This window comes from Zingiber officinale, chromosome 7B, assembly GCF_018446385.1.
Source record: "Zingiber officinale cultivar Zhangliang chromosome 7B, Zo_v1.1, whole genome shotgun sequence".
In the NCBI taxonomy this organism is placed as follows: domain Eukaryota; kingdom Viridiplantae; phylum Streptophyta; class Magnoliopsida; order Zingiberales; family Zingiberaceae; genus Zingiber; species Zingiber officinale.
In genome coordinates this window covers 118,310,439-118,335,257 of record NC_055999.1, presented here as the reverse complement: position 1 = coordinate 118,335,257, position 24,819 = coordinate 118,310,439, and the positions used below count along the sequence as shown (strand labels likewise).

At 36.3% G+C, this 24,819-nt stretch overlaps 3 protein-coding genes across 4 annotated transcripts; 1 reads left to right on the top strand and 2 right to left on the bottom strand.

The window, feature by feature from the left end:
* Positions 1-5,561: 5,561 nt before the first annotated feature.
* On the bottom strand, positions 5,562-6,596 carry LOC122007189 (gibberellin-regulated protein 6-like). The gene is made up of 4 exons (XM_042562999.1): positions 6,408-6,596; positions 6,291-6,335; positions 6,181-6,214; positions 5,562-5,923 (listed from the first exon to the last, which is right to left on the bottom strand). The coding sequence occupies exons 1-4, from the start codon at positions 6,558-6,560 to the stop codon at positions 5,742-5,744; spliced, it is 414 nt and encodes a 137-aa protein (XP_042418933.1). The 5' UTR covers positions 6,561-6,596; the 3' UTR covers positions 5,562-5,741.
* Positions 6,597-10,924: 4,328 nt separating this feature from the next.
* Positions 10,925-12,371, top strand: LOC122007188 (zinc-finger homeodomain protein 9-like). Its single transcript, XM_042562998.1, has one exon. The coding sequence runs from the start codon at positions 11,120-11,122 to the stop codon at positions 12,092-12,094; it is 975 nt and encodes a 324-aa protein (XP_042418932.1). The 5' UTR covers positions 10,925-11,119; the 3' UTR covers positions 12,095-12,371.
* A 4,576-nt stretch (positions 12,372-16,947) lies between these two features.
* On the bottom strand, positions 16,948-22,795 carry LOC122007187. 2 transcript variants are annotated; one of them, XM_042562996.1, is made up of 8 exons: positions 22,636-22,795; positions 22,039-22,334; positions 20,483-20,554; positions 19,905-19,969; positions 19,682-19,835; positions 19,069-19,152; positions 18,897-18,986; positions 16,948-17,212 (listed from the first exon to the last, which is right to left on the bottom strand). In XM_042562996.1, exons 2-8 carry the CDS (start codon positions 22,291-22,293, stop codon positions 17,084-17,086), a joined length of 849 nt encoding a protein of 282 aa, XP_042418930.1. In that variant the 5' UTR covers positions 22,294-22,334; positions 22,636-22,795; the 3' UTR covers positions 16,948-17,083. The 2 variants fall into 2 exon arrangements, with proteins under 2 accessions (XP_042418930.1, XP_042418931.1); XM_042562997.1 differs by having other exon boundaries at positions 22,039-22,337; positions 22,636-22,774.
* Between the last annotated feature and the right edge of the window lie 2,024 nt (positions 22,796-24,819).

Below are 24,819 nucleotides of genomic sequence, written 5' to 3'. Positions count from 1 at the left end.
GGGCACAAGTAGACTACTAATAGAGATTAACCACCTCTATTTCGTCAACTCAAACCAAGCTCCCAAGCTTTGGTTTTATAGGCCACGGGTTGAAAAACCCCGCCTACCAGTCGACTGCTAAAACATGCAGTCGACTGCCCTCTATGGAAATTCGACCGTTACATCCCAACGGCTCGATTCCACACATTCTGTTCGCTGCCAGTCGACTGCTAAAACATGCAGTCGACTGCTACAGTAGTGCTACAGTAGTGCTACAGTACTACTACAGTACTGCTACAGTGAAACCCTAAAAACTAGGATTTTACTCCGAGTACAATCTCTCGTGCACTCGTACCCTCACCCTTATGACTCACTTGATTCTTCCTTTGCAGCTTTGACCTTTTGCCTTCAAGCCTACTTCCTTTGGCTCTCGTCCCTCGGATGCATTCAAGCCCGCGGCTCGTACCCAATGCCATCCTTCGCGTATGCCTCGAAGTCGCTTCCCTCGGCCCTTGTCCTCGCTGCCTTGTCCACGGTCCCTCGGATGCTCCATCCTTCACCGGACCCGAAGTCATCAACCTGAGTCATATGTGTATCCTGCAAACCTGCACAACTCAAATACACATATCAAATACAAGGGTGAACCTAACTTAAACCCTTTGCCCAAACACCAAAACACATGGTCCCGCGGACCATTGGGATTGCTCCAACAATAATTATTTAGATTATGTCAAGATTTTAAAATTTTAGACAATATATGTTCATCAATGAGTTTTGACCAAAATTCACTGATGATTTTAAATATCTCAAAAATACTTAAAATCAAGTTTACTGCACTCTTTGCATCCTCCTTAGTGTAATTATGTCCTTAGATAGATTTCACAATCTACATATAGAGATGCAAGTTTTTGAAATTAATATGATCTATATTTGATCACAAATTCATTAGAAGATCTAGTCGTGTTACACCCGCTCATAAATACTACCAAATTGTTCATAAAATTCCTCTAGTTTAGATTATGTTGAGATTTTAAAATTTTAGATATTATAACATTATTAATGAATTTTGATCAAAACTTACTAATAATTTTAGACACTTCAAATCAAGCTCATTGCACTAGTTGCAAACATGCCCTCAAACATTGGAATATTAAGATTGAGATATTAAATTCGAGACACCTCAAAACACTTCCAACTAAGTTAATTGCACTTCTTACAATTATAGATTTTTGAGAGTTGATTGACACATTCAATTGGAGTTCATATATGGAGTATAACAGTTTATAAATCGATTGGGACAGTAAACTATTCATATAATAGTTAAATGGTGATGCATCAACAAACAATCAATCGCGGGTGAAAGAAGAGTATAATGGAAATAAGACTTATTTTGGTAAATATAAAACTTAGGTATGTAATTTGACATTAGGAAAAATTGACTACACGATTCAATAAATTACCCTAGTTGCCCTAACTAAATTACACACACACACACAAAAATACAATATTCCTTACCTCGATAAGCTCCCATCATGAGGTATCTTCGTATCGCATTTAATATAAATAAATCTGACACAAATCGACCGAATCCTCATTCCATATGCTAATCTAGTCCTAAAACTAGATTTACCATTGCAAATTAATAAACCCTTGGGTTCATTTTGAAAACCCTAATGATTGTATGACATGGCCCTCCTCATAAAGGGGTTCCCTACCCTTAACCGACCAAATTAAATGCACTTTGCCACATTACTACCCCTCCATTAATGAAGAAATGCATGAGAATGTGAAAGTTAAGGAGTGCCTTAACTTTAGGGGCCCTCTCTTCTCCTCTCTTTTGGGGGTGTTTGGTTCCTAAAATAGGGTAAGGCTTCAAACACACCACATGGAGACCCTCCAAATTTAAGCTTGAGGTTGATGCTTTCTTCTTTTGAGCTCACAAGTTATTCTCTCAGGTGTACTATTTCCCTTCTACATTTAGGGTTCTACACTCCATGCATCTTTTTGGACCGATCGATATGATAGTTCAAACATTCACAATTGATTTATAATACTATGGCCTAAGCATAATTCATAAATATATATGTATTCAATTTGTTAGTATTTATCATGATCGATTTCCAAGGGCATACTTGATTTTCATTTTATCCATCTCGTCAATCATTATGGTGCTGCATTCAAAGAACATCACTATAGTAGTGTTGAATTTAAAAAAAATCACTATTGTGGTACTGCACTTCAAAAATAAATACCACTTAGGTACTAATTTTATACCACACTAAAATGGTACTACTTTTTGAAATGTAATACTACTGTGGTGCTATTCTTTGAAATACAACACAAAAATAGTATTGTTAATGCAGTATTATTGTAGGAGCACAGATCTTCTGGACCACTTTTTTGTGGTCCAAGGAATATACCACTCTTATTTGCGGTCGGATCGCGATCATGATCCGAACCTAAATTGTTGCGATCCCTTCTTGGGTTCACCGTCCCCACTAGATTATAGTTTTTGTTCGGAGCGAGCGGCCGGAGGTCGCTCGGAGGCCTCCGGTGGTGGATAAATAGGCAGGTTACTGGGCGCCGAGCGAGGATGTCCTCCGGGCGGTCTTCGGCCGCCCGCTCCGAACAAAAACTATAACCTGATGGGGACGATGAACCCAGGAAGGGATCACAATCATTTACAGTCATATCACGACCACAATCGGACTACAAATATAAATAACACATCCCCTATATCATAAAAAATGGTCCAAGAGATTCTACTTCTTATTATTGTAGTTGGTGGGAAAGGTCACAGATTTAGCCTGCTATGTCACGCCATATATTTTCAATTACTATAAAAAAATATTTATCAAATCGTATATTTGTATAAATTGACATGATTAATTATGAAAATAATTATCAAATAATTCACATTAAAATTAATATTTATAATATCTAACATTTCCTTTGCAAAGAACATTAATTAAAAGAAACCATCCTGCTTTGGTGATTGGGACTTATATTGGGCTCGGCCCAATTGCACAACGTGACCTGGGCTGGAGATATAAAATTCGCGATCTCTAATTCTCATCTCCCTCGCCTAGCCTCGCCTCGCCTCGCCTCTTGCCGCCATGGCGTTCAAAGCCCTCGCAATCTTCGATCGGGTTTCGCCATTCCTTCCCGATCCACTCACGTTGCGTGACAGCTTCCAAGAAGATCGTTGCGAGGTAGCGCGGCCGGTGCTGTGCTCGCTCTCCACGCGATTTGGGGCTACATGGAGTTTGAGCGCGCGATTGATGCGATGAACCATCCAATGGCGTCGACCTCAGCTTAATGGAGTTTTATAGGTGCGGCAATCCTCTCTCTTTCGTTCTTTTTTTTTTGCTTGTGCATGCGAAGACAGATTGAAACATTAACTTCTCTGTGATAGATTAATTTTGGCAAACAAACAGAAATTTCCTTCCCATTCTGCTTTGTCTAATCAACTAAACTACTGAAGGAGCACAATAGTGGTCATGTATAGATTAACGTCTCAAGGGATGGCAGAAGACATAGTAGCATTGAAACAAGAATAAAATGCTATACAATTATTTTCTTCGCCCACACTTTCATTGAGAATAAATAGGCCGTTCAATTGCAAAATTTGGAGGTCAAAATGAATCACATAATGTAGGAATTACACAGAGAAACTTTTCTGTAAACCTTTTCATAACGATGTACTTAGGCTAGCTTGGTTATTAGTATGTGGCAAAATGTGACTCAATCACCCCAAGCGTTCCTCAGCTCCATAGCGAGATGAAGAAAGTAAATCACGGTGACTGAGTGACCTCTCTAGTTGAGATGGATTTTATTCCCTAAGGGATTGTTCCCTCGAGGATTTGATCCGTGCTCTCATGTGATAATCTACCATCTAAGTACCAACTCGGCTATACTCGTAGGGCAGCTTGGTTACTAGTATGGTGACAAAAGGTGATTCGCTCGCCCCCAGCGCCTATGTTAGCCCGTCCCCAGGTCAACACGGAAGAGGAAAATCACAGATGACTATTAGCCTTGAGCAATTGAATAGCGCATGGGAGAGGACAGATAAACTTGGTTATTAGTATGGAAATACATGAGAGGGAGGAGGGTAGGAATTACTGAATCACTCGTCTATTTTGTGTTATTTTTCTCAATCTCTTTTCATCTTTTCCTAATTATCCATCAAAGTAAACCAAAAATAAGCTTTATAAAAATTTCGAGATTAAATTTCCATGATAATCACAATTATATGAGGTTTGCTATATAAATTTCATCTCTTTATTGAGCTATATATAATCTTGTATAATACCTAATATTTAAATCAGTTAAATTATTTTATATTAACTTCTTGTTTTTTAAAGTCTCCCTATACTTTTATATTTTTTTACTTTAATCGACTCAATTTTTCTTTCTAAGTATAAAATCTATTGTTAACCTTTGAACATGTTCATACTTTATAATACACACACTATGTTTAGTAGAGTTTACAAGATGATACTAGCTTAGGCATAGGGATCCACATTTTCAACTCAAATTCGTTAATTTGCGCCCGTTGGGGTAAGGACTTACGATGGGTAACCTAATGGCGTGAGTTCGAAACTCACCGGGTGAAATATACACTCGCAGTTTCTCGAATTTCTCACATGCCTAGGCCACTAGGGTTTTAGGGTTTGACCATTGCGTTTCCCAATTTATCTAGTGGTGATCCTTACAAGTTGGGTTGTTCACCTCAAGGTTAGTCCATTAACAAAAAAAAAAAAAAAGGGCAGCACGAAGCTCCCGTCATGTAGGGTCTCGGGGAATGATCCATTGTACGTAGTCCTTACCTTGCTTTTTGCAAGAGGTTGTTTCCAGGATTCGAACCCGTGATCTTTTGGTCACATGACAATAATTTTACTGTTACGCAAGGCTCCCCTTCAAAAGAATTACATGAACTTACATCACATTTTCATTTTCATTTTCATGCGTTTGCTAGTGTTTTTTTCCAGCGGCCTTTACATGTGCTCAGATTATTAAATTCCCCTTGTGTTCCACCATGGGCATTCTTTTGCCTTAGTATTATCAAATATATTATTTATTAAATTGTAGAAAGGTTAACATCTCAGAAGATATGCCCTAGTGTGAATATGTATATACAATTTCCATGATCCTTGCCATTGATCTGTCTTCAGATTGGACATTTATTTTTCCTGCTTAGGTAAAATATATCTCACATGTGTTTTGCAATGTGCATTTGACATGATCCTGATGTCATTTTTGGGTGGAAATGGACCTCGTAAATCTTTCATCATTTTTGGGTGGATAGGAATCATATATGCTCATCAAATGCTCATTTTAACCCTGGTTGGGAGTTCATCTGACTGTTGTTGATATCAGTAGCAAAAGGTTTGACCCTGTTGGCCTTTTGCTCCAACACTGAAGCAAAATTCACATTCTTCCTAAAATGGAATTACAGAAATTACCTGCTTTGCATGGCAATAGATTGCATCTTTGGATTAGTTTCCCACATTTTGTCCACTCTAGTACTCCAGTCTTTTTCTTTTAGAAACCTTTCCATTCTCCACACAAGACATAAATCATAGCCCATTAACAGTCAATTGTAAATATAGATTCTTAATACAAGACATACTTCCCCGTACCACACTGGCAAACCATACTGAGGTAAGTCGGGCAGCCTTGTGATAATATAGGCGCATTTTTAGGTGCAGCAAAATAGGATAACAATATCAATATGTTAGAGCAAATGTATGCTCCTCGACTCAAGGGCATTTAGGTCCTCCTCTCTGGGTCTTCCAGTTGTTATAACAAGGGCATTCTCCTTTGTTGCCATAATAGCCTGAGGGCACACAGAGGCACTTCATGCAACACTTCTGACAGAAGAACATGCATGGCTTGTGGTACTGCGTCTTGGAGCACCTTCTTGAACATTGTGATGGACACTCTGTTCGAGAACATTTAGCACTTTAAAATCCAAAAAGAAAGAAACTGACACATCTAGTCGACCAATGAGTCTGAAACATATTGCATCTTCTTCTTCTATTAGAGTTTCAACTGGATCTATGCATTTCAGTTGATCTATTTTAAGTTTTTTAGTAGATCTATCTAATGATTTCAACTACCCTGCTTCTTTTGTCGCTGAAGCAACCAATATTACACTAGAAACATTTCTTAAACTTGATTTATAGGAAGAAAACTTACGATAGATCCTGAGGGATCCTTGTCCATTCAATGCCTGACAAAAATCATTACAGAAATAAGTATTGCTACCTACTCCAGAAAATGGGTCTGGTGGAAGCAAATATTATTACCTGCATGTATTGCTCTGAAGAACCTTCAGTAGCTTTAGCTAGAACCTGGAACAAGACAACTAACTTAGGAAAACTTTTAGATGTCTAGAATATGTTTTGGTAAGAATGGAAGGTCACCTTGTGGCTGGAACCAGCCATGGAAATGGCTAGCAGAGCAATGACAAGCACAATAACAAGCTTAGCCATGGCCTTTGTGCTTCCCAAGCGTAGAGATATCAATAGATAATGGAGAGAAGAAATGATATGATGGGAAGTTGCAAAAGTGTTCATATTTATAGATTAGATGGAGGAAGACATGAGTCTTTAGGAAATGATAAAATAAAGTGAAGTGGCATCAGAGAACTCACCTAGTGGGCAATGGAAAAAACTAGGGTGCATGTGCTGGTATCAGTCCGGCACATGATGGAAGGCCAAACTGTGTCCAACTGCTCTGCCATCGCATTATTATCGCATATGGGTGGTCAGGTGGACCCTACTTGTCTCTCATATTTTTAATAGGCAATTAATAATCTTTAAAAATTCCCTTTAAAATCTTATTATTTTTAAACTGCCTTTTAAATTTTTTTAGTTCACTATCAAAGTGTCTTATCTTCCTAAATGAGTGATTGAGATGATAATTTATAAATAGGGTTATTGATAGCACAATGAAAATCCCCGGTGAGTTTAATGTCAATGAGAGTTTCAAGTGCATTTTGAAAAGTAGGAGACAATTTAGAAGTTATCCTTGCCAATATACTTGTTGCCATTGCTGTAAGATCATGGCCCTGTAAATCTCCCTCAAGGTGTGCATCATTCTCATCCAAATATGGACTCCATTGATTCCATCGTCGGCCCCTTTGATGTTGAGACACTTCCACATGCTCATAGTTCACCTTTTTTTCACATGCTTGTAGTTTGTCATAACAACACAATCAGTGTTTTGCTACCTAGCTATTGATCCTTTCTTGTGGTGCCTGGTGATGTTAAATAAGTTTTATTTTTTTTTCCTGTAATTTTCAATATAGTTTAGTTTTACATAATGATAGCTAAAATTGTGAATTTCTTTCATGTTTATGGTGTATACGAGCACTAGAGAGGTGAACTTTTTATTTCTCTAGAAAAAGGTTAGAAACACTAAAGCTTTCTTACACAAAATGTAAGATAAGATATGAATATTGATTTGGTTAATTTTTATTATGCTATTGTTCTTATTTTAGAGGGAGAAATATTTCATAAGTGGACTGCCATCTTTTTATGCATTTTTCCTTGTTCATATATAGTGGAGAATGATGGAGGTGATCCGAAGGAGACCGCAGTAAACTTTGTTGCTCTGCAGTAGTACATGAATGCACTAATTAGCTCCCGGGGCTCTTTAATTTTGCCGACTCTTATGATATCTCCACATGCAGTGGCCACATGAACATGCCCAAAGTTGCAGGTTTCAGACGACTCCTCTTGTTTTCTCTCACTATTCTTCTTCTTTTATTTTATTTTTCCTTTTCATTTACGATTGTTCTTACCACCATCCGGCTTTCACAAAGATCTAAATTGATTCTCTTACCTTTTACAGGCTGCACTAAGGGTGACCATCATTAATGGGTTGAAAGCTACACAGGTTTTGTTATGCCTTTCATTACTGTTCCACTTGTCTAGTTTAAGTTTTGAATTTTTAATAAAATAGTATTGCAAATTTGCAATCTTTTTTTCTTTCATGATTAATCTAAATTTATGACACGAACAGCATTTGATGTTCTAATATTTTTATGGTTCATCCAACCAAATGTTCATCAACCACTCAATATATCCAGTTTATTTAACATCCCCTTCACTATAAACAAGCTTATCCACTGAATTAAGTGATTGTCTAAATTTATGGAATTCACTTTTAATATTTGTACCAGGTCTGAGTCAAGAATAAAAACTTAGAATAAATTGAAAAAAAAATAACAGTTGCAATTCCAAATCTACAATGGGTTTTGGCCCTTTTCATGTTTTGAGATGAAGATTGGCCCTTTGAAGCCCATTTCTTTAGCAGCATAACCATATTTTAATTGGATGCTGTGCTGGTAAAAAAATTATTGAGTTGTAGAAAAAAAAATCTGTTGGAAAGGAGAAAAAGATGTTTTGTAGTAGAATTAAGAGTTTTATTTCCCACATATTTATAATCAATTTTGATATTGGGCTAGATTCTTCCACACCAAAGTGGGTTATTATTCAATTCTCTTTCAACTAAAGAGGTAAAGATGTTCGTTCTCTTTATTAATTGACTTGATATTTCAACTAGAAAATTTATTGTTATCCACACAAAATGCTCACAAGTTGATGCCTAGCTCAAGTATCTCAACTCACATGTTGTGCTTTGTCTAATAATAAGTGTTAGACTTAGCTTAGTTCTAAGTTCCATCCTTAGTAGTCTATTTTTTAAAATTATTTCTTAGTGCTTTTAGTCCTTTTTATGTCTTAGGAATAATATTTTTTTTTTAAAAAAATCAAAATATTTACATATCCTTTTCTATTGACACCTCTATTTAGAATAATCCAGGATTGATGTGGAAGGACTAGTTGAAATAACTCCATTATGTTGCACTTAAAGAGTCATCAAACAAGATCCTTTCCCTTCCTTGCAAAGGATTTACTTTTCAAGAAAAAATCCTTCGAAGTTTTTGGAAAAAAAACACTTAGATTTGATGTATGATAAATTATAGGCCATCTCTCTCTCTCTCTATATATAATTTTTCTTGGTTGAGAAAATTCTAGGATCTTTTTTCTCATGAATAAGCTTTGAAGTGTTCCCATATATGGACATGTGAATTATTATCTAAAATTTTGCACTTGTCAAAACTTTCATTCTTTATCCTTTGATTGGGACCATTTTAGGCAACGAATTCCAAGGCCTTGTTCTAAATTCCTCCACTAGCCACCCAATCCCTCTCATACATTCACTAACAACTCCCTTAACTTAGATAATTAATTTTTTTTTCCCACTAACATTCACTAGCATTTACACCAATATAATTACACTTACACATGAAAAATCATTTACTCCCAACAACTCATGTGCCCCCAATTATGACTTTCCTTTCTCCTATTTATTGCATCTCGCTCCTTTCCATCAAGTACTAGGTCTTTCTAGCGATTATCTAAGTATTTAAGAGTCAAATTTTAATTATGATGTGATGGAGGGATTTTTCTTCAATGAGATGATAATTCTAAGAATATTGAGTGTTTGGATGAGTTTTTTGAGCGTTTTCTGATTTATCTTAATAGTCGATGGAAAATTTTCGTAGAACCGAGTCGGTTACCTTTAGAATTAATTGATTTGAAGAGTTAGATACTTGGATTATAAAAAAAATTCTAAATTTTTTACACAAAGGCTTAACTGAGTTAGTATTCAACTAATAGACTTACGTCAATGGGTAAGTATTTGATCATGATTGTAGTAAATAATCCTCCTACTTAGGAGATCACTTATTACCGGATTTATCTCTCTTTTGAGTTTTCGTAAGTTCTTAAAGTTTGTGTTTATTTTATCTCCTAAAGCACTTAAAAGAATAATAAAAAAATTTAATTTAAATTTTAAATAAGACGAATATTTTAAAAGCCAGATATTTGAATGCGTGTAAATTGTATTATGAATTTACCTGATAATTGAATTAAAGCCTGACAAAGAGTTTAAACGTTTGAATTATAAAAATAAATAAATAAAATTTTACTTGATTTATATCATGCTTGATTTTACTTTTTGTTTGAAGAAAATCATTTAAAATTACCTTTCAGAATCATTCATGCCAACCTTCCACCTATCAATGATTTTTTTTTTTGTATGTTTCTGAAATCTTACTAGTTACTTGAATGCTTAGATTATTGTCATTAGGTGGTGAAATTAAAAAATTAATATTATTTTTCTAAGTTGATTGTGATTTTGAAACTCATCAAATATTTGCCCTCCTAGTTTGTTTATGGACATTACATTTGATTAATTTTTCGCCCCACTGGCAATGGTAAATAATATGATAGAAGAGTTTGAATTTTATATATATTACATTCGAGCAGTTTAAATTACTTATAATACTTAATCAATCTTCAAGAATCATTTATACTTTTAATTTATCAAGATAATTAATGAAAAATTTTGATAGTAGAAGCTCATTACTTCCAAAATTAATTTGATGAATTGGATACTGGAGTATAAAAAAAAACAAAAATTTCAAACTAATGTATCTATTTAAGTTTTGATGATTCACATTGTTTGAAAAATAAAGGATTAAAATTAAAAATGGATTCTTTATTATCATTTTTAATCATTAAAAAACACCTTTTTTTCTTAAATATATCCTTTTTTACTTGCTCAAATGGAATGAATGTCAGAGTAGTTATGATCAATACTTTTGTACAAAATTGGTATTAAATTATAAAATACTCTTTTAATATATATTCTTTCAATATTTCATTGCGAACAACAATAATAAATTAAAATTATTAAATAAAATTATTTATTTATTTTTATAAAAAGTTTAAAATCATCATTCGAATTTAAAATTGACAGCATGTGGCTCTCCAAGTGCCACTACCACTTGTTATCTCTCTCCTCCTCTCTAATTATTTACTTTTATCCTCACTTTTTATCAACAATTAAATTTCTCATCCCTTTCTTCCTCTTCTTCTTTAATCCATCTTCCTCTTTCGCTGCTTCTTCTTCTTCCTGTGGACTTTGTGCTCAATCTCATCGCGTTCTCATCTTACTTTTCATTTTTCTGAAAATTTGGGGTTTTATTGTATATTTGGATCGAGCTCATAAACTAAGCCAAAAACCCGCAGCTGCAGTTTAGAAACCCTAGCTAGCTTTCGGCATGGAGCACGGTCCCAAGGCCGCGGCGGAGGCCGAGGGGAGGCCCAAGCCCTTCTCCCTCCCCAACGGCGCCCTGCGCAAGCAGCACCATCATATGCACCTCCCGCCGCCCGCCGCTGCCGAGTTCATGTACCGCGAGTGCCTGAAGAACCACGCCGCCAGCCTCGGGGGCCACGCCCTCGACGGGTGCGGCGAGTTCATGCTCTCTCCGAACGCCGACCCCGCCGACCCCAGCTCCCTGCGATGCGCCGCGTGCGGCTGCCACCGCAACTTCCACCGCCGGCTCCCCGGGCCGCACCGACGCGACGGCGCCGAGGATGACCGCGACGGCACCGAGGACGACGAGGAGGAGGAGGAGGACGACGACGAGGACGATGATGGCGATGAGGTGGAGGGAGAGGGAAAGATCCCTCCGCCGCACCACCGCGGATCGCGCTCTCCGCCTCCGCCGCTTTTCCACTCCGCCCCCCACATGCTCCTCGCCCTCAGTGCCGGCCTCCACGGCGGGCCCTCCCCGATCCCCCTCCCCGCCAGGCCCGTCGCCGTCCCCTCCGCGTCCCTCGCGGCCGCCGCCGCCGCGCAGCCGCGGAAGAGGTTCCGGAGCAAGTTCAGCCCGGAGCAGAAGGGCCGGATGCAGGAGCTGTCGCAGCGTCTGGGGTGGCGGATGCAGAAGCGGGACGAGGGCCTAGTGGAGGAGTGGTGCCGCGAGATCGGCGTAGACAAGGGCGTCTTCAAGGTCTGGATGCACAACAACAAGCACACCTTCCTTGGCCTCGCTCGCCGCGGGAGCAACACCGGCTCTAGCGGCGGTGCCCAAACCGAAAGGCTTAGCCTTGGCACCAATGGCGATGACAGCCACCACATCGGCAGGGATGAAGCCGACCTTGGCACCAATGGCGACGGCCGCCACCACATCAGCAGGAACGACGATGGTGGCAACGGCCATGTGGTGAACGGTTCCTTCGCCTCCTCTTGAGCTGAGCTGAGCTCAGTTTCCCTGTGCTAATACTGATGTTGCTGCTCTTGTTGTTGCACTAGTATCGACTGCTAGATATCAGTAAGTAGTTCGTGCATGCTTAATTTAGTGCTCTTTCAAGCTTCTCCTCTGTTCAGTATTAACTTTAGTTTAGCTGCTGATATTAAGTAGATTAGAGTATAATGAAGAGAGAAGAGAGAGGAATCCAAGCATTATGTTTTAAGGTTGCTAATGCTTCTTTTCCTGTTTTTCAATAAAAAAAACATCTTTTCCCCCATGTTTGCTAGTGAATGATGATGTTTTAGAGAATTCAATAGATTGAATTAGTCTTTGAATTCTTGCATGTCTTCCGTACTGTGTTCTTTAGGTTCTACCAATGAAGAACTAAAATGAAACTCATAAATGCATTTATGGCCTTTTAGAGGTTAAGTTTTTTAGGGTTCTTAGTGATCACAAACTTGAACAAGGTGCTTAAATAGTTAATCCTTTTGTTATACTTGCTCTAGTGTGAGGATTTGTGATCTACTTTCTCATGAATCTAATTTTTTTTAGCCTGCTTACCTGATCTCATTAAAAAATTGTCTAGGGATCCCCATCTGGTTCAAGAACAATCATTTGGACAATATATTAATGATGTATAACAAACGTTTAGCCGCAATTAGCATAGTGGGAATAAATTATTCAGTCAAGATGCCTAATCAATTACATAATCCTATCAATCAAAACTATGTTATTCTTATCAAATCATCTTCTTGGAATTTGGAAGTGGGAATATTTTATTATCTAAACAGTGAGCTCTTTCCTTCATTAGCTGAAACCACCTAGTGCTTCCTTGTCTCTTTTGTGTTCCTTGCGGAATATAATAAACATCATGGAAAGATCAAAGATGCCTTTCTGCTTCTAATTTAGAGCTAGTTGTACTGAAAGGGTGAAAGCTACATCTTAGATACTATGATGGATTAATATAGTGCTACACTTTCTCTTAAATCAGCATGTTCCATCTTGACTACTTGATTATTTTAACTTTTACCTCTTTTAAGTTATTTTTTAGTTCTAAAGGTTGAACTTCCACTTCAGAAATATTATTGTGTTTGAGCTCATATCAGGAACTTTATTGGTTTGCTCATAAATAACTTGATTTATCTGAGATTAGTTTTTTTTTTGAATTTGTTCCTGTTGATCGACTTCAGTTTCTGACACATGCTTTTTCTTGTTATCTGTGAAACTTTGAACTCTAAATTCAAATAATTACTTCTACTGGAGCAAACACCTAAGAACATCTCTTGTATAGGATTCAATTTTAGACTTCAAATGAATTCTGAATTGAAGGAGAAAGCCAAGAAGAATGTGACTCCCATAGAGATAAATGCTAATCCAACAAAATTGTCAGATTTGTGGTCCTCTTCCATAATTATTAGTTCTATATGCCCTTAAATGACAAGGCATGTCATCTGTTGTTGTTTATTTGTTTCTGAATTCTCCTCATAAATTAGCTCCTTGCAGCCTGTTCATTGTGCTTATTAAAGATCTTTGTCCAGGGTTGGTAGGGTTGATGAGACCTCTTAACACACTTCATCTTCATTGATTTATTCTTATTTCTTATGAAAACTAGGGTCAAACATTGAGAATCAAATCGAAGTAATTATCTATCACTCAAAGTAGGTGCATGTTATTAAAAAAAAAAGTGGTCCCCTTGGATGGGTCTAGTGGTTAGCGCATGAGCTATTTTCATAATGAGATCTGGTGTTCGAATTTTGGCAAAGTCGAGGTAAATACCTCCCTTATGTGCTACTCACTATTCCAAAGGCTAGTAGCCGCCCGTGATTTACCTCCTCCATGTTGGCCTTGGGACTGGTTGGTGGGGATGTTAAGGACGAGCGTATTCGTCTTTTTGCCACAATGTTATTAAAAAAAAGTGCCCCCTCGGATGAGTCTAGTGGCTAGCGCATGAGGTGTTATCACAATGAGGTCTGGGACTCAAATCTCGGCAAAGTCGAGGTAAATATCTCTTTTATGTGCTAGTCACTATTCCAAAAGCTAGTAGTCACCCGTGATTTACCTCCTCCATGTTGGCCCTGGTACGGGTTGGCGGAGGCACTGGGGTGAGTGTATTCGCCTTTTGCCATCATGCTATTAAAAAAAATCTAACAACTGAACTAGGGGTGCTCTGGTTATGACGTTGATATCCATTGACTGAGGTGCAAGATTCGAGCCCCCACCTGCGCAGTCTCTTATCAATTAAAAGTCCATAATTTGGGGCATGTTGACTGAGATCACCGCTTCGGTGGTAGGACGCTCTTATCACTCCCCAAAAAATCTCTTAGGGAGTTTTTGGGATATGGGGTCGCGAAGTTGTGGGCCTAGTCACTATAAAAAGTTTACCCTACCTTAGTTTTAACAACTGAACTAGGGGTGCTTGGTTATGACGTTGTTATCCATTGACTGAGGTGTCAGGTTCGAGCCCCCACATGCGCAGGCTCTTATAAATTAAAAGTCCCCAATTTGGAGCCGGTTGACTGAGGTCGTCGCTTCGACGGTGGGATGCTCTTATCAACCAAGTGTTACTGAGGCTCCTCAAAAAATTTCTTCGAGGGTTTCTGGGGTATGGAGTCGTGAAGCGGTGAGTCCGGTCATTTTAAAAAGTTTACCCTATCTTAGTTTGACCCCACATGTCATCCGAGATGGTAAGTGGTGGTATGCTTGTCACATGAGGTCGCGAGATCGAATCGCAGGGTTGTCAGGGCATAAATCTGCGGACCCCGTGTAACTCACGCCACCATCATTTACTCTCTCGGTTGTTGTGATTTATTTCTCTCGTAATGATCTGGGGTCGAATGCGATAAGAACGCTCGGGGCGAACAATTTTGTCTTTTTTCCGCCGCATGTTATTAAAAAAAAGACCAGTGTTGTCAGTTAAATCATTTAAGAAGTGGAAATTTTGTGACTTGTTTTTTTTTTTTTTTTTTTTTTTCTCTTTTTTTCCATCTTTCCTTGATCATTATTTTGGAAGACTATAATCTTTCTCTCTCTCTTTTTTTTTTTTTAAGTCAGTGGTTATTAAATGTTGAGGTTTTTATTTTTTTTTTGGAGTTGAGTGCCTTCTTCCCAATGCTATCCAACCTTGAAGCTTACCAGCATAATTATTTCTTAGTTTTTAATTTACTTTTTTTAAAAGAATTGTATTGCTACTCATTTTCATGCCTTTTGTATGGCATGCTTTTTAAATTAATTTTTCATAGATAAGTATAGAAGTATTTTTCATCTAAGTCCAAATTTTGAGTGCTATTAATGTCACTTTCTATCAATTAAGTGATATAAGAGCCAATGACCATATTTCTTTGAGTTATGATTTTCTACCTTTTGGAAAGATCAAGACTTTTATGTAAATAAGTTCTATCAAGGATAAGATATATGAAGAAATTATATTCCTTTCCTCTTCTTTGGTACTCATGAAAAGGTACTTTAGGCCATAAAAAGATCATGCATCATCTACTTTACTTAATAATTAATTTATGTTAATGAGAACCACAAAATAATTAGTAAAAAAAATGGTGTTTGATTAATTTACTCATCCTCATGTCCCTTCAATATTTTAAAGATTTTTTTTAAAAAAAATTGGTTCTTTATGAAATTAATTTGAGAACTTTTTTTTTCATATTGGGTCTTATTTTTCAACTTATGAGATTATTCATTTCTTATGAGCATTAGGTCAAGCTCATCAACTTTTTCTCAATATTTTTAAGTGATTTAACAATAATTTTAAAGAGTATGGTGGCTTAATTTTCAAAAACTATTAAATATTGATAGCATTTTAATGCTTTTTAAAATACTTATAGATGCATCTTTCCAAGTGTCTAAAGTGATTGCCACGAATCAAATCTAAAATAAGATTCTTGTTAGAAGATGAAAGTTTGAGAATTAAAATTATTTTTAAAAAATATATATAAATAAATAAACAATGAATGAATGCAAATAAGGTTGAAAGATGATAAGGATGTTATGTCTATCTTAAGGTGAGTCGAAAGGGTTAAGTTGATTCACTCGTCACTTTTTCCTTTTGTCCTTTTCCTCTTTATTTATACTCCTAAACAAATGCATATGGGGAATAAAAAAGTTTCGAAGAAATGGCAAAAGTATTTTTTAAAAGATTTCGATTTTATAATTTTTAATTTTGAAATCATTTATTTGGGAAAAAAAGGAGAGAAAAATCATATTTTTTTAAAAAAAACAATCAACAATTTTCATGCATGCAGGGTTCAATGAATGGAATATATCCTAATAATTAATTATTTTTTATCAGAAAGCAAAAGTATTTGTTTTGATTTTTCGATTTTTTTAATTCGTAAATTAATTATACTTCTTTCTTTTATAAAAGCCATTTGATTTTAAGAAAATACAATGATTTTGCAACTTTATTAGGCGTGAGAATATGAACTTATAAAACAATTATATATCACAATTACAGGCTAATCATCGACTTAACCTCGAGCTTAATCACAAGCAATCTACCTTTTTAATGATCGTTTGGTGCGTCATTAACGTGGCATTTAATCAACCTACTTGTCCACGTTTGCTTAATGACTTGATCCCACATTTTTAACTTATTTATTAGTTTCAATAAATTCTATTTTTTAAAAAAATATATTAATTCACATTAATATCTTTCTTGTCTTTTAATTAAATAAATTCCATAGGGCAAACCACGGCCCTACTTATTTATTTATATCTAACGTAGCTAAATTTATGTGATTTAATGAATTTATCATGCAACTCTCATTTTCTTCATGCAATTTATTTACGAAAGGAATAAAACAAAGACATTAAATCATCTTGCAGTAAAAATAAAATAAAAGAAAAAAGAAAAAGGAAATGCACGGTAGCGAGGAGGAAGTTCTCAGTCGACATTTACAAAATCAGATGGAGATAAAAAAAAAAAATATGTGAAGAAATGAAATTTAGTCGAGTAGAATGCTACATATGAAGTTACATCTATGACTCCGGCTCTGGGTCTTGGTGCGGAGTGGCCGGCGAGTCGGGTGCTAATGTGAGGTGCAAGCCTCTTTGTCGACCGGACTGCAATATGAAGGCCAATTCAGTCGCTGCCAAAGCCGCTGCTTCCTGCGCATTGTCGCCCAACATAACCCGATACTTCAGTAAAGAAAATAGACACACAAGATGTATAAATTGATATCCCTCTAACATTCAAATGCTATCAGTTGCAATGTCGAATGAAATTTAAATCTAATGGTAAAATAAAATATATAAAATTTAAATATAGTAGTAGATGTGTCAAGATAATTATTAAGATATACGATAGCAAATTACTATAATTGAAAATTTTAAGTAGTTAAGGTTGTTTTTGCAAAAAGATAAGAAAAAATTGCTCAAAACTCTCTAATAACAAGCTATTATTCTTCCTCCTAAGTCCCCATGTTAGAAAAAGTTTGTCACTCTCTGCATATAATTTTTTTTTTACTTCAACTCTCAGATGCACACCGATTTATCTAATTACCCTTCATTTTTTATAGGTACAAAAAATCTAAAAGGAAATATAATTCTTTCTAAATTCAGCATATTTAACTAAAATCTAACATATTTTTTTATCAAATTAAATACGACTCTTTTTCTGCTTACCAATTGATTGAGAACTCATACCAATCCATTGGCTTAGGCTGAATAAATTAGTTGGTTAGGCGAGAAAAAAATCATACTCAATTTAATAGAAAATATACTCGATTCTAATTTAAATAGAAGAAGAATTATACTTCCTTTAAACTTTTTGTACCTATAAAAAATGAGGATAATTAGATAAATTAATGTCCGTTATGTTTGGTTAGGGAGTGAGAATAAATATTGTCTAACATGGAGACTAAGGATAAAGTTTAAGTTGGTTGGGGATCTTACGACCATTTATCGAAAAGATAAAGAGTTAATAAAGATATTTTATATAAAAAAAATGAAGGATGACATATTCTTTGTGATTATAAGATATTGCTAAGTTAATATTGAACTATGAAGTGAGAACGCAAGTATATATGCGTATATTAAGATAGATCTATGGACAAGAGGATAATCAGGATAAGAAACATTAAAAAAAAAAAAGTTGCACATTTTAAAAGAAAACTCCAAAGACCTGTTTAAGATGATATAAATATATATTTAGATGATCAATAAATGCCTCAATTAGACAATAAGAAATCATAATAAATACACATTAATTGAGAAACAAGCCAATCAAAGAGGACTTGATTAACAATGATAAATCAACATAAAATTCATTTAAATACATTTAAATATATAGACGAAGATATACTAAGGGATCAAGGCCAATGGAACTCCACTTAGTGAGACAGACATAATTGTTATTGTTGTATTCTTTCTAATAATTAACTTTTGGTCAGAGGTCTTTGGTTACAATAGGTTCTTGGTATCTTGCAAGTGCACTTGATATTCAACTGATCTGTAACTTATATCTAGTTGAGTCGAATAATCATTTGGTTTGTTCTGATGGAATCGAAGCTACAGGCTCCGGACCAATCAGGTGTGGCAGCCTTAGATCTAGGATCCCATCACTCTGGTGTAGTGCTGGAACTCAGATGACAAGGAGTTGTTGCGATAAAAAGGATTAACATTTAGCAACTGTACAAATTCTTGTTGTGAGTTACTAACAGTTGAGAAAGATTATCGGTATACTGCATGAACTTTGTTTTGCAATTCAAAGATATGACATCCATGCTTAAAAGTTTAGAAGTTTCTGCCAAATATTGTACGTAGTAGGGTAAAAGAATTGGAGAGTTCTGACCTGTCTTTGACGCCGGCGTTGCAAGATGCTTATAGCCCAAGCCATGACGTAAAATGGCAAGAGAAATCCAGCAGCCCGTAGGAGAAAAAGCTGAAAACAATCACTAGATAACATCAACACTCAGAAGAAGCTAGATTGAAGAAAAGTATATTAGATTGAAAGTTTGACATACCGAAAAGAATGCGGAAGCATCATCCTCATCTCCATTAGCATTGGTAAGAGACATTGCATGTCTCAACAACAAAAGGGCCATCAGCTGCACCAGATATTAGAAAAGAAAAAACAAATCATATGCTTGCAAACAAAATAGACGGTTTATTAATGTTTTATATTAAAAACAATGCATAAGGTTGTGAAAAAAATAGATAGTTCTATAGAAAGGAGTTCCTAGATAGAGAAATTAAATCAAGATTAAAAATGAAAATCAGAGTTCCTTAATGCTGCTCTGTAACTGATCCTCTGAGAAGTAAAAGTGTGCTACTGATTTCCTACATTACTCATGTGCATCTATATTTTTCAGATCAACATAGTGACCATCTACTCTATCATTACAGAAGACAATCATAAGATACCAAAAAAAATAATTGTTGATTAAAACATCATTCAAGCAGATAATAAAATTCAAAATGAAAATAGGTTACAGAAATTTAATGTGCAGTAAAATTAAGACAGCATTAGTGTGGTTGTCAATCGGTTGCAACAACTAGATAAACTGAAAGGTATTAAGATCATGTGATGCATGAAAGCAGTAAGACTTGCTAATTCTATGACAACTATAAGCTTACAATTAGAGCAGCAGAGCGGCAAAAAGCAGCACCACTGGCATTTGTAGCATACTCGTCGTATTCATCATCAACAAGTTGGCGGCGTGCTGCTGCCATTGCTAAGACCCGAGGGTCATGAAAATCCAAAGGAGAACCTGCAATTATCCAACCACCACTATTTGGAAGAAATGGTAAGAATATGGAAGTCAGCACAAGATAAAGGAATATTTAAGAGAAACCATACTTGATGTCTATTCTGGTCTCATCAGGAGTGGCACGTGGTGGCGCTGTGTACCCAGGTTTATATTGCTGCAAACCATGGAAAAGGGCTTATTATTATCCACATAGCCACCATCATCAAGCTATGTAAGTCCCAACAATTCAAGTTGGTTCATTAAAGTAGTTTTGGAATTAATGTGTGCTACTGACATAATTATTCTTTCACGACAAGTATGGAAGCACTTAGTCAATACATATTAGCACTTAAAGAAAATCAATGTGTAACCAGGGCCAAGATGGAATGACAGAATTTTTGGCAGAAAACGGCCTAAAGCATGAGCAGGTTAAGGTTACCTCACATCATATGATCATTAAAGTATTGTGCATAAAACCTGGAGAACAGGACTTTAGAGACTTTCTATGCTATAGAATGTGATAACAAATGAAACCAATGAATTATTATGTCAAAAAAATATAAACTACAATGGATTTCTTTTTTTTTTTAAAAAATGACATTATAAGGACACGATATATTCAATTGTATAATCCTTTAAAAAGGAGATAGGATAATACTGAGAAACTACCACCAGAACTGGGACTCACCTCATGGCAAATCTCACAGGTTATATCACCCTTCTCATTGCACCAACGCTGCACACATGCCCTATGGGCGTACTGCATAAATGTAAAATTTCAAGAACGTAAAATTCCAAGAACTTCTTAGAAATATATAAAACAGCCAAATCATAAACATATAAAACAATGTGAGAAATAAAGAAAGTAAAAAACTAGTTGCTTTAACTATAGATATAGTGTCAGTAAAATGCAGAATCATTGTACTAATTGAGTCATTTTAAAATATTTGGATCAGTCTATTCTGATAAAAAAACAAAGGATTATTCCAACATCATGTCAGTGTAAAGAAGTAGCAAAGTAGGGAGCAATCATAATACCTAAAGTTTGAAGATACAAAAGGTTGCAAAATTTCAGAAGAATGATCTCACTCAGCTGAGCTTTAAGTAATAACAGATCTAGAAAGGAGGATCGTGGATTGGAGTACAACTTACATAAACACATTCGTCTGTTATTAGGAGTAGCTTTAAATTATTATCACATGTAATGGCTCTATGAGATTGAAATGGTCAGAAACAAGGAATAAGAGCAAGTGATGTACATCTTCTGTTTCTATTGCAATCTAGATAAGGCCACTAAAACAAGAAGTTATCCTCAATTGACTATTTCTGGCATCCTTTCTTGTCCTACATCTGTCTTTTGGTTCCAATCGTCCTAATCTGTAAGGCTCCTTTGAACTATGATCCAACTATCCACTTGAATGATGTTATGAATGCATTCATTCTCAGTGATTAGATCATTGCATCAAGAGGGACCTAAAATCAGCTTTCACATAATAAGGAGGAATTTGTCTTGAAGCATTGAATGCTGAGGGCTCAATTGGACGATTCAATAGAGCCGGAAACTAACTATCCAATGCGCAGTCTAGGTGGGTTAGACGAGAGACTCATCTTTCAACATCAGCTTGAATACTCTCATTGCTGTCTACTACAACTTTTACATAAGCCTTTCAACTGACTATGACAAGATTTGACTATTAAACTCAGGAGATTGTACTTGACAAGATTTGACTATTAAACTCAGGAGATTGAACTTGACTTGGAACTGGATCAAGTTTCCTTTGACACCGTGCAAGGCTGGCATGTTTGTCTCATTCCTAATTTGAATGAAAAAACATTTAGACGATTCCATAATAATATCAACTGCCTTGAGGAAAATAGAGTAAAAGGAAAGAGGTTTGCTACAAATTCTGAGGCCCTCTAGATGAAAAGTTGAAAATTAAGAGGACAAAGCACAAATTAATCTACACTAAATGAATTAGTCACCTTAGGAATCATGATCAGCAAAGTATCACAGGGAGGGGAGAGTGACCAGATGAGGTTGTGAATAGGAATAACTTGCAAACCGTTTTGATTTTCTTAACGTTGACCAAGCTCTTTGAGATAAAATTTTTTTCTTGGCATAGTCTAGCTACAACTAACTCCTCTTGATTGAAGAAGGAAACTAAAATCGGTAAGATATAATGAACTGCATGGCATGATTAAAGAATTCAAATCAAGAAAGCAAAACGATCGAAATTTACAAACCTTCAGACTACCACTGCAAGCGCATGGGGCCTCTAAGTTCTTAAGGTGATCCTCCTCTTGGCAGATGCGGCAGTCTACCGTCTGAATAAGAGGTTCTTCTTCCTCGGAAACCTTGATATTCTCCTTTCCTTCCTTTTCTTCCCCAGAGACGGCACCAGATTCCGAAGATGGCGTCGAATCCTCCTCTCTTGCTACCGTTTCAGTAGTTTCGGGTGCGATCAGGCGGTCAACATGCAACATAACATGATCGCCCATTACCTTCTTTCTTTAAAACCAAAATTCCTTCTTGAATGTTCCTGCTAAGCAATCATTCATAGAATTCACCAAACCCGATAAAAAAGGAATTAGTTTGTTAATCAATAGCCAAAGTCCGGAAACCAAATTCACAAAACCATCATATAGAAAGGTATGTTTATATAAAAATTGTTTCCGCAAGTGCTCATCAAGAATCAAAGGACGGCGAGGAATCGAACAGAAGCAACCTAAACGCAACCGCGCAAATCGAGCAAAAAGAAAAACACAACGAAAGAGCCATATAGAGCACTACAGATACCAAAACCTAGTCGAGAGGAAGGAGGTGGAGGAGCAATCGCAAACCTGTCGACGACTTCAGAATCGAGGCGTGGACTTCGTCGAGAGATCGTCGATGGATTTGGGGCAAACCCTCTCTTGTTGTTTAGCTCTTTTATATGCAATTAATTCCATCGGCTGTCTCAACTAGTGCACCGCGGTTTCCCATGAGAGACTTTGTACTCGAAATTTCTTGCCCAATTTGTACTGCGTTTTCTATTGGAAACAATAGTGGTCCAGCCCCGTGCCTGATCGGTAGATTGGAGCGCTATAGAACCGTGAGTAACGGAAGGGAGCAGGAAGGCGATGAATTGACGGTGCCGTTAAGAGTTGACGGCGACTTTGGCAGAGCCGTTGCCTAGCCGTCCGAGACGCGTTATGCGACCCGCAGCTCACGGCTCTGACAGTGGGAAGTGGGGACCACCGAGAAGCGGTTGAAAGGCGCCGGGCCGGGTCCATGGAGATGAGATCCTCTGTCCCCAAAATGCTGTGTCCCCATGTCCCAGCGCCGATCGGACGGACTAAATCACATCTTAAGAATGCAGTGTACATCATGAAAATATCATAGCCGTCCGATCGGCGCTGGGACATGGGGACACAGCATTTTGGGGACAGAGGATCTCATCTGGGGTCCATGAGCCGGAGCAGGCGAAAGTCGGAGGTTCCAATTTATATAGCACATATCTCCTAGATTTTTTTTTTTTTTTTCAAAAGATCTGTCACTCATATTTACGATCGGATCATGATCATGATCCGACCGAAAATAGTCATGATCCCTTTCTGGCTCACCGTCTTCATCAGATTATAATTTTTATTTAAAGCGAGTGACCGAAGACCGCTCGAAGACCTCCGATGGTGAATAAATAATCAGATTATTGGACGTCGAGTAAGGATGTCCTTCGGACAGTCTTTGACTGTCCGTTCCGAACAAAAACTATAATTTGATGGGAACCGTGAACTCAAGAAGGAATCGCAATTATTTACGACCGGATCACGATCATGATCCAACCATAAATATGAATAATATATCCTCTGGATCATAAAAAATTGTCCAAGAGATCTGCCTTATATGATATTTTTTCTATATTTTTATAACTCGGAAACTATAGTTCACCTATAAAAAAAAATGTTTATCCCTAGGATGGGCTAAGTTGGTATTGTCTAAGTTATCGCCGACAGGAAAGGATCAAATCTCGGTATCGTCGATAGGTAAGGGCCATAGATATAGGAATGATCCTCTAGCGTATATGTTTCCCCCATAAACGATCTTGGAGCTATTCAAGCTGAGAGTTATCACATTTTACTATCGGTATATACAATAAATGTGTCTTCATATATTAACACTGTTGGTATTTACATATGATATGATGTTACTCTAATAAATGATTGATTTTTAGTATATGTAAAATACATTATAAGTCACTGATCCACCTATATAAAAGATCATTATATTGGACAAAATCCTTTATGAATTAATTTTATTTTATATCACATGGACCGTCTTGATGGCTCAAGTGGATATTATCATTTTTTACCACAACCTATAGCATAAATTTAAAATAAAATTTATGCACATTTAAATTGACCATTTAAATATTTATCTCTATTTTATCATTGGATTCGTCCCATATTCAGTGTTATCTTATCTGATTAATCATTTTGTTATCGGAATTATTATGCAGTGGTAAGAACATTCGGTGACATATTTAGAGAGATTTTTTCTTTCAAATAAAGCTTGTAATTAAGAAATGATGGACTTTTGGACCGCTCATTTTAAATAATTTTTAATTTATTTTAAGGATCAGTAAAAAATTATAATGAGATAAAATCAATCATCTCAAACTCAACGTTATCTAACATATTAATCATTTATATTTTATCACCAGATTACATCTTAAATCTAAATTGATCTGTTATAATATAAATCTACTTTAATTAAATAATCAATTGATCAAATAACGTATTTAAAATTATGAAATTATCTACCGTGCACGTAACTTTTAGATTTCTACCTATTTGTTTCTTATTTTATACTTCCATCATTATCATTATAGTGATATATTTAAAAAATAACACCACTATAGTATTTTATTTGTGAAGCTTGGAAATACCAATTGATGCGATGATTAAGGGGCACCCTACTATCACGGTAGAAGTCAAAGTCAACGGATAGACGGTGTTAGTCGATCAAACGGATTATATGTCGATCAG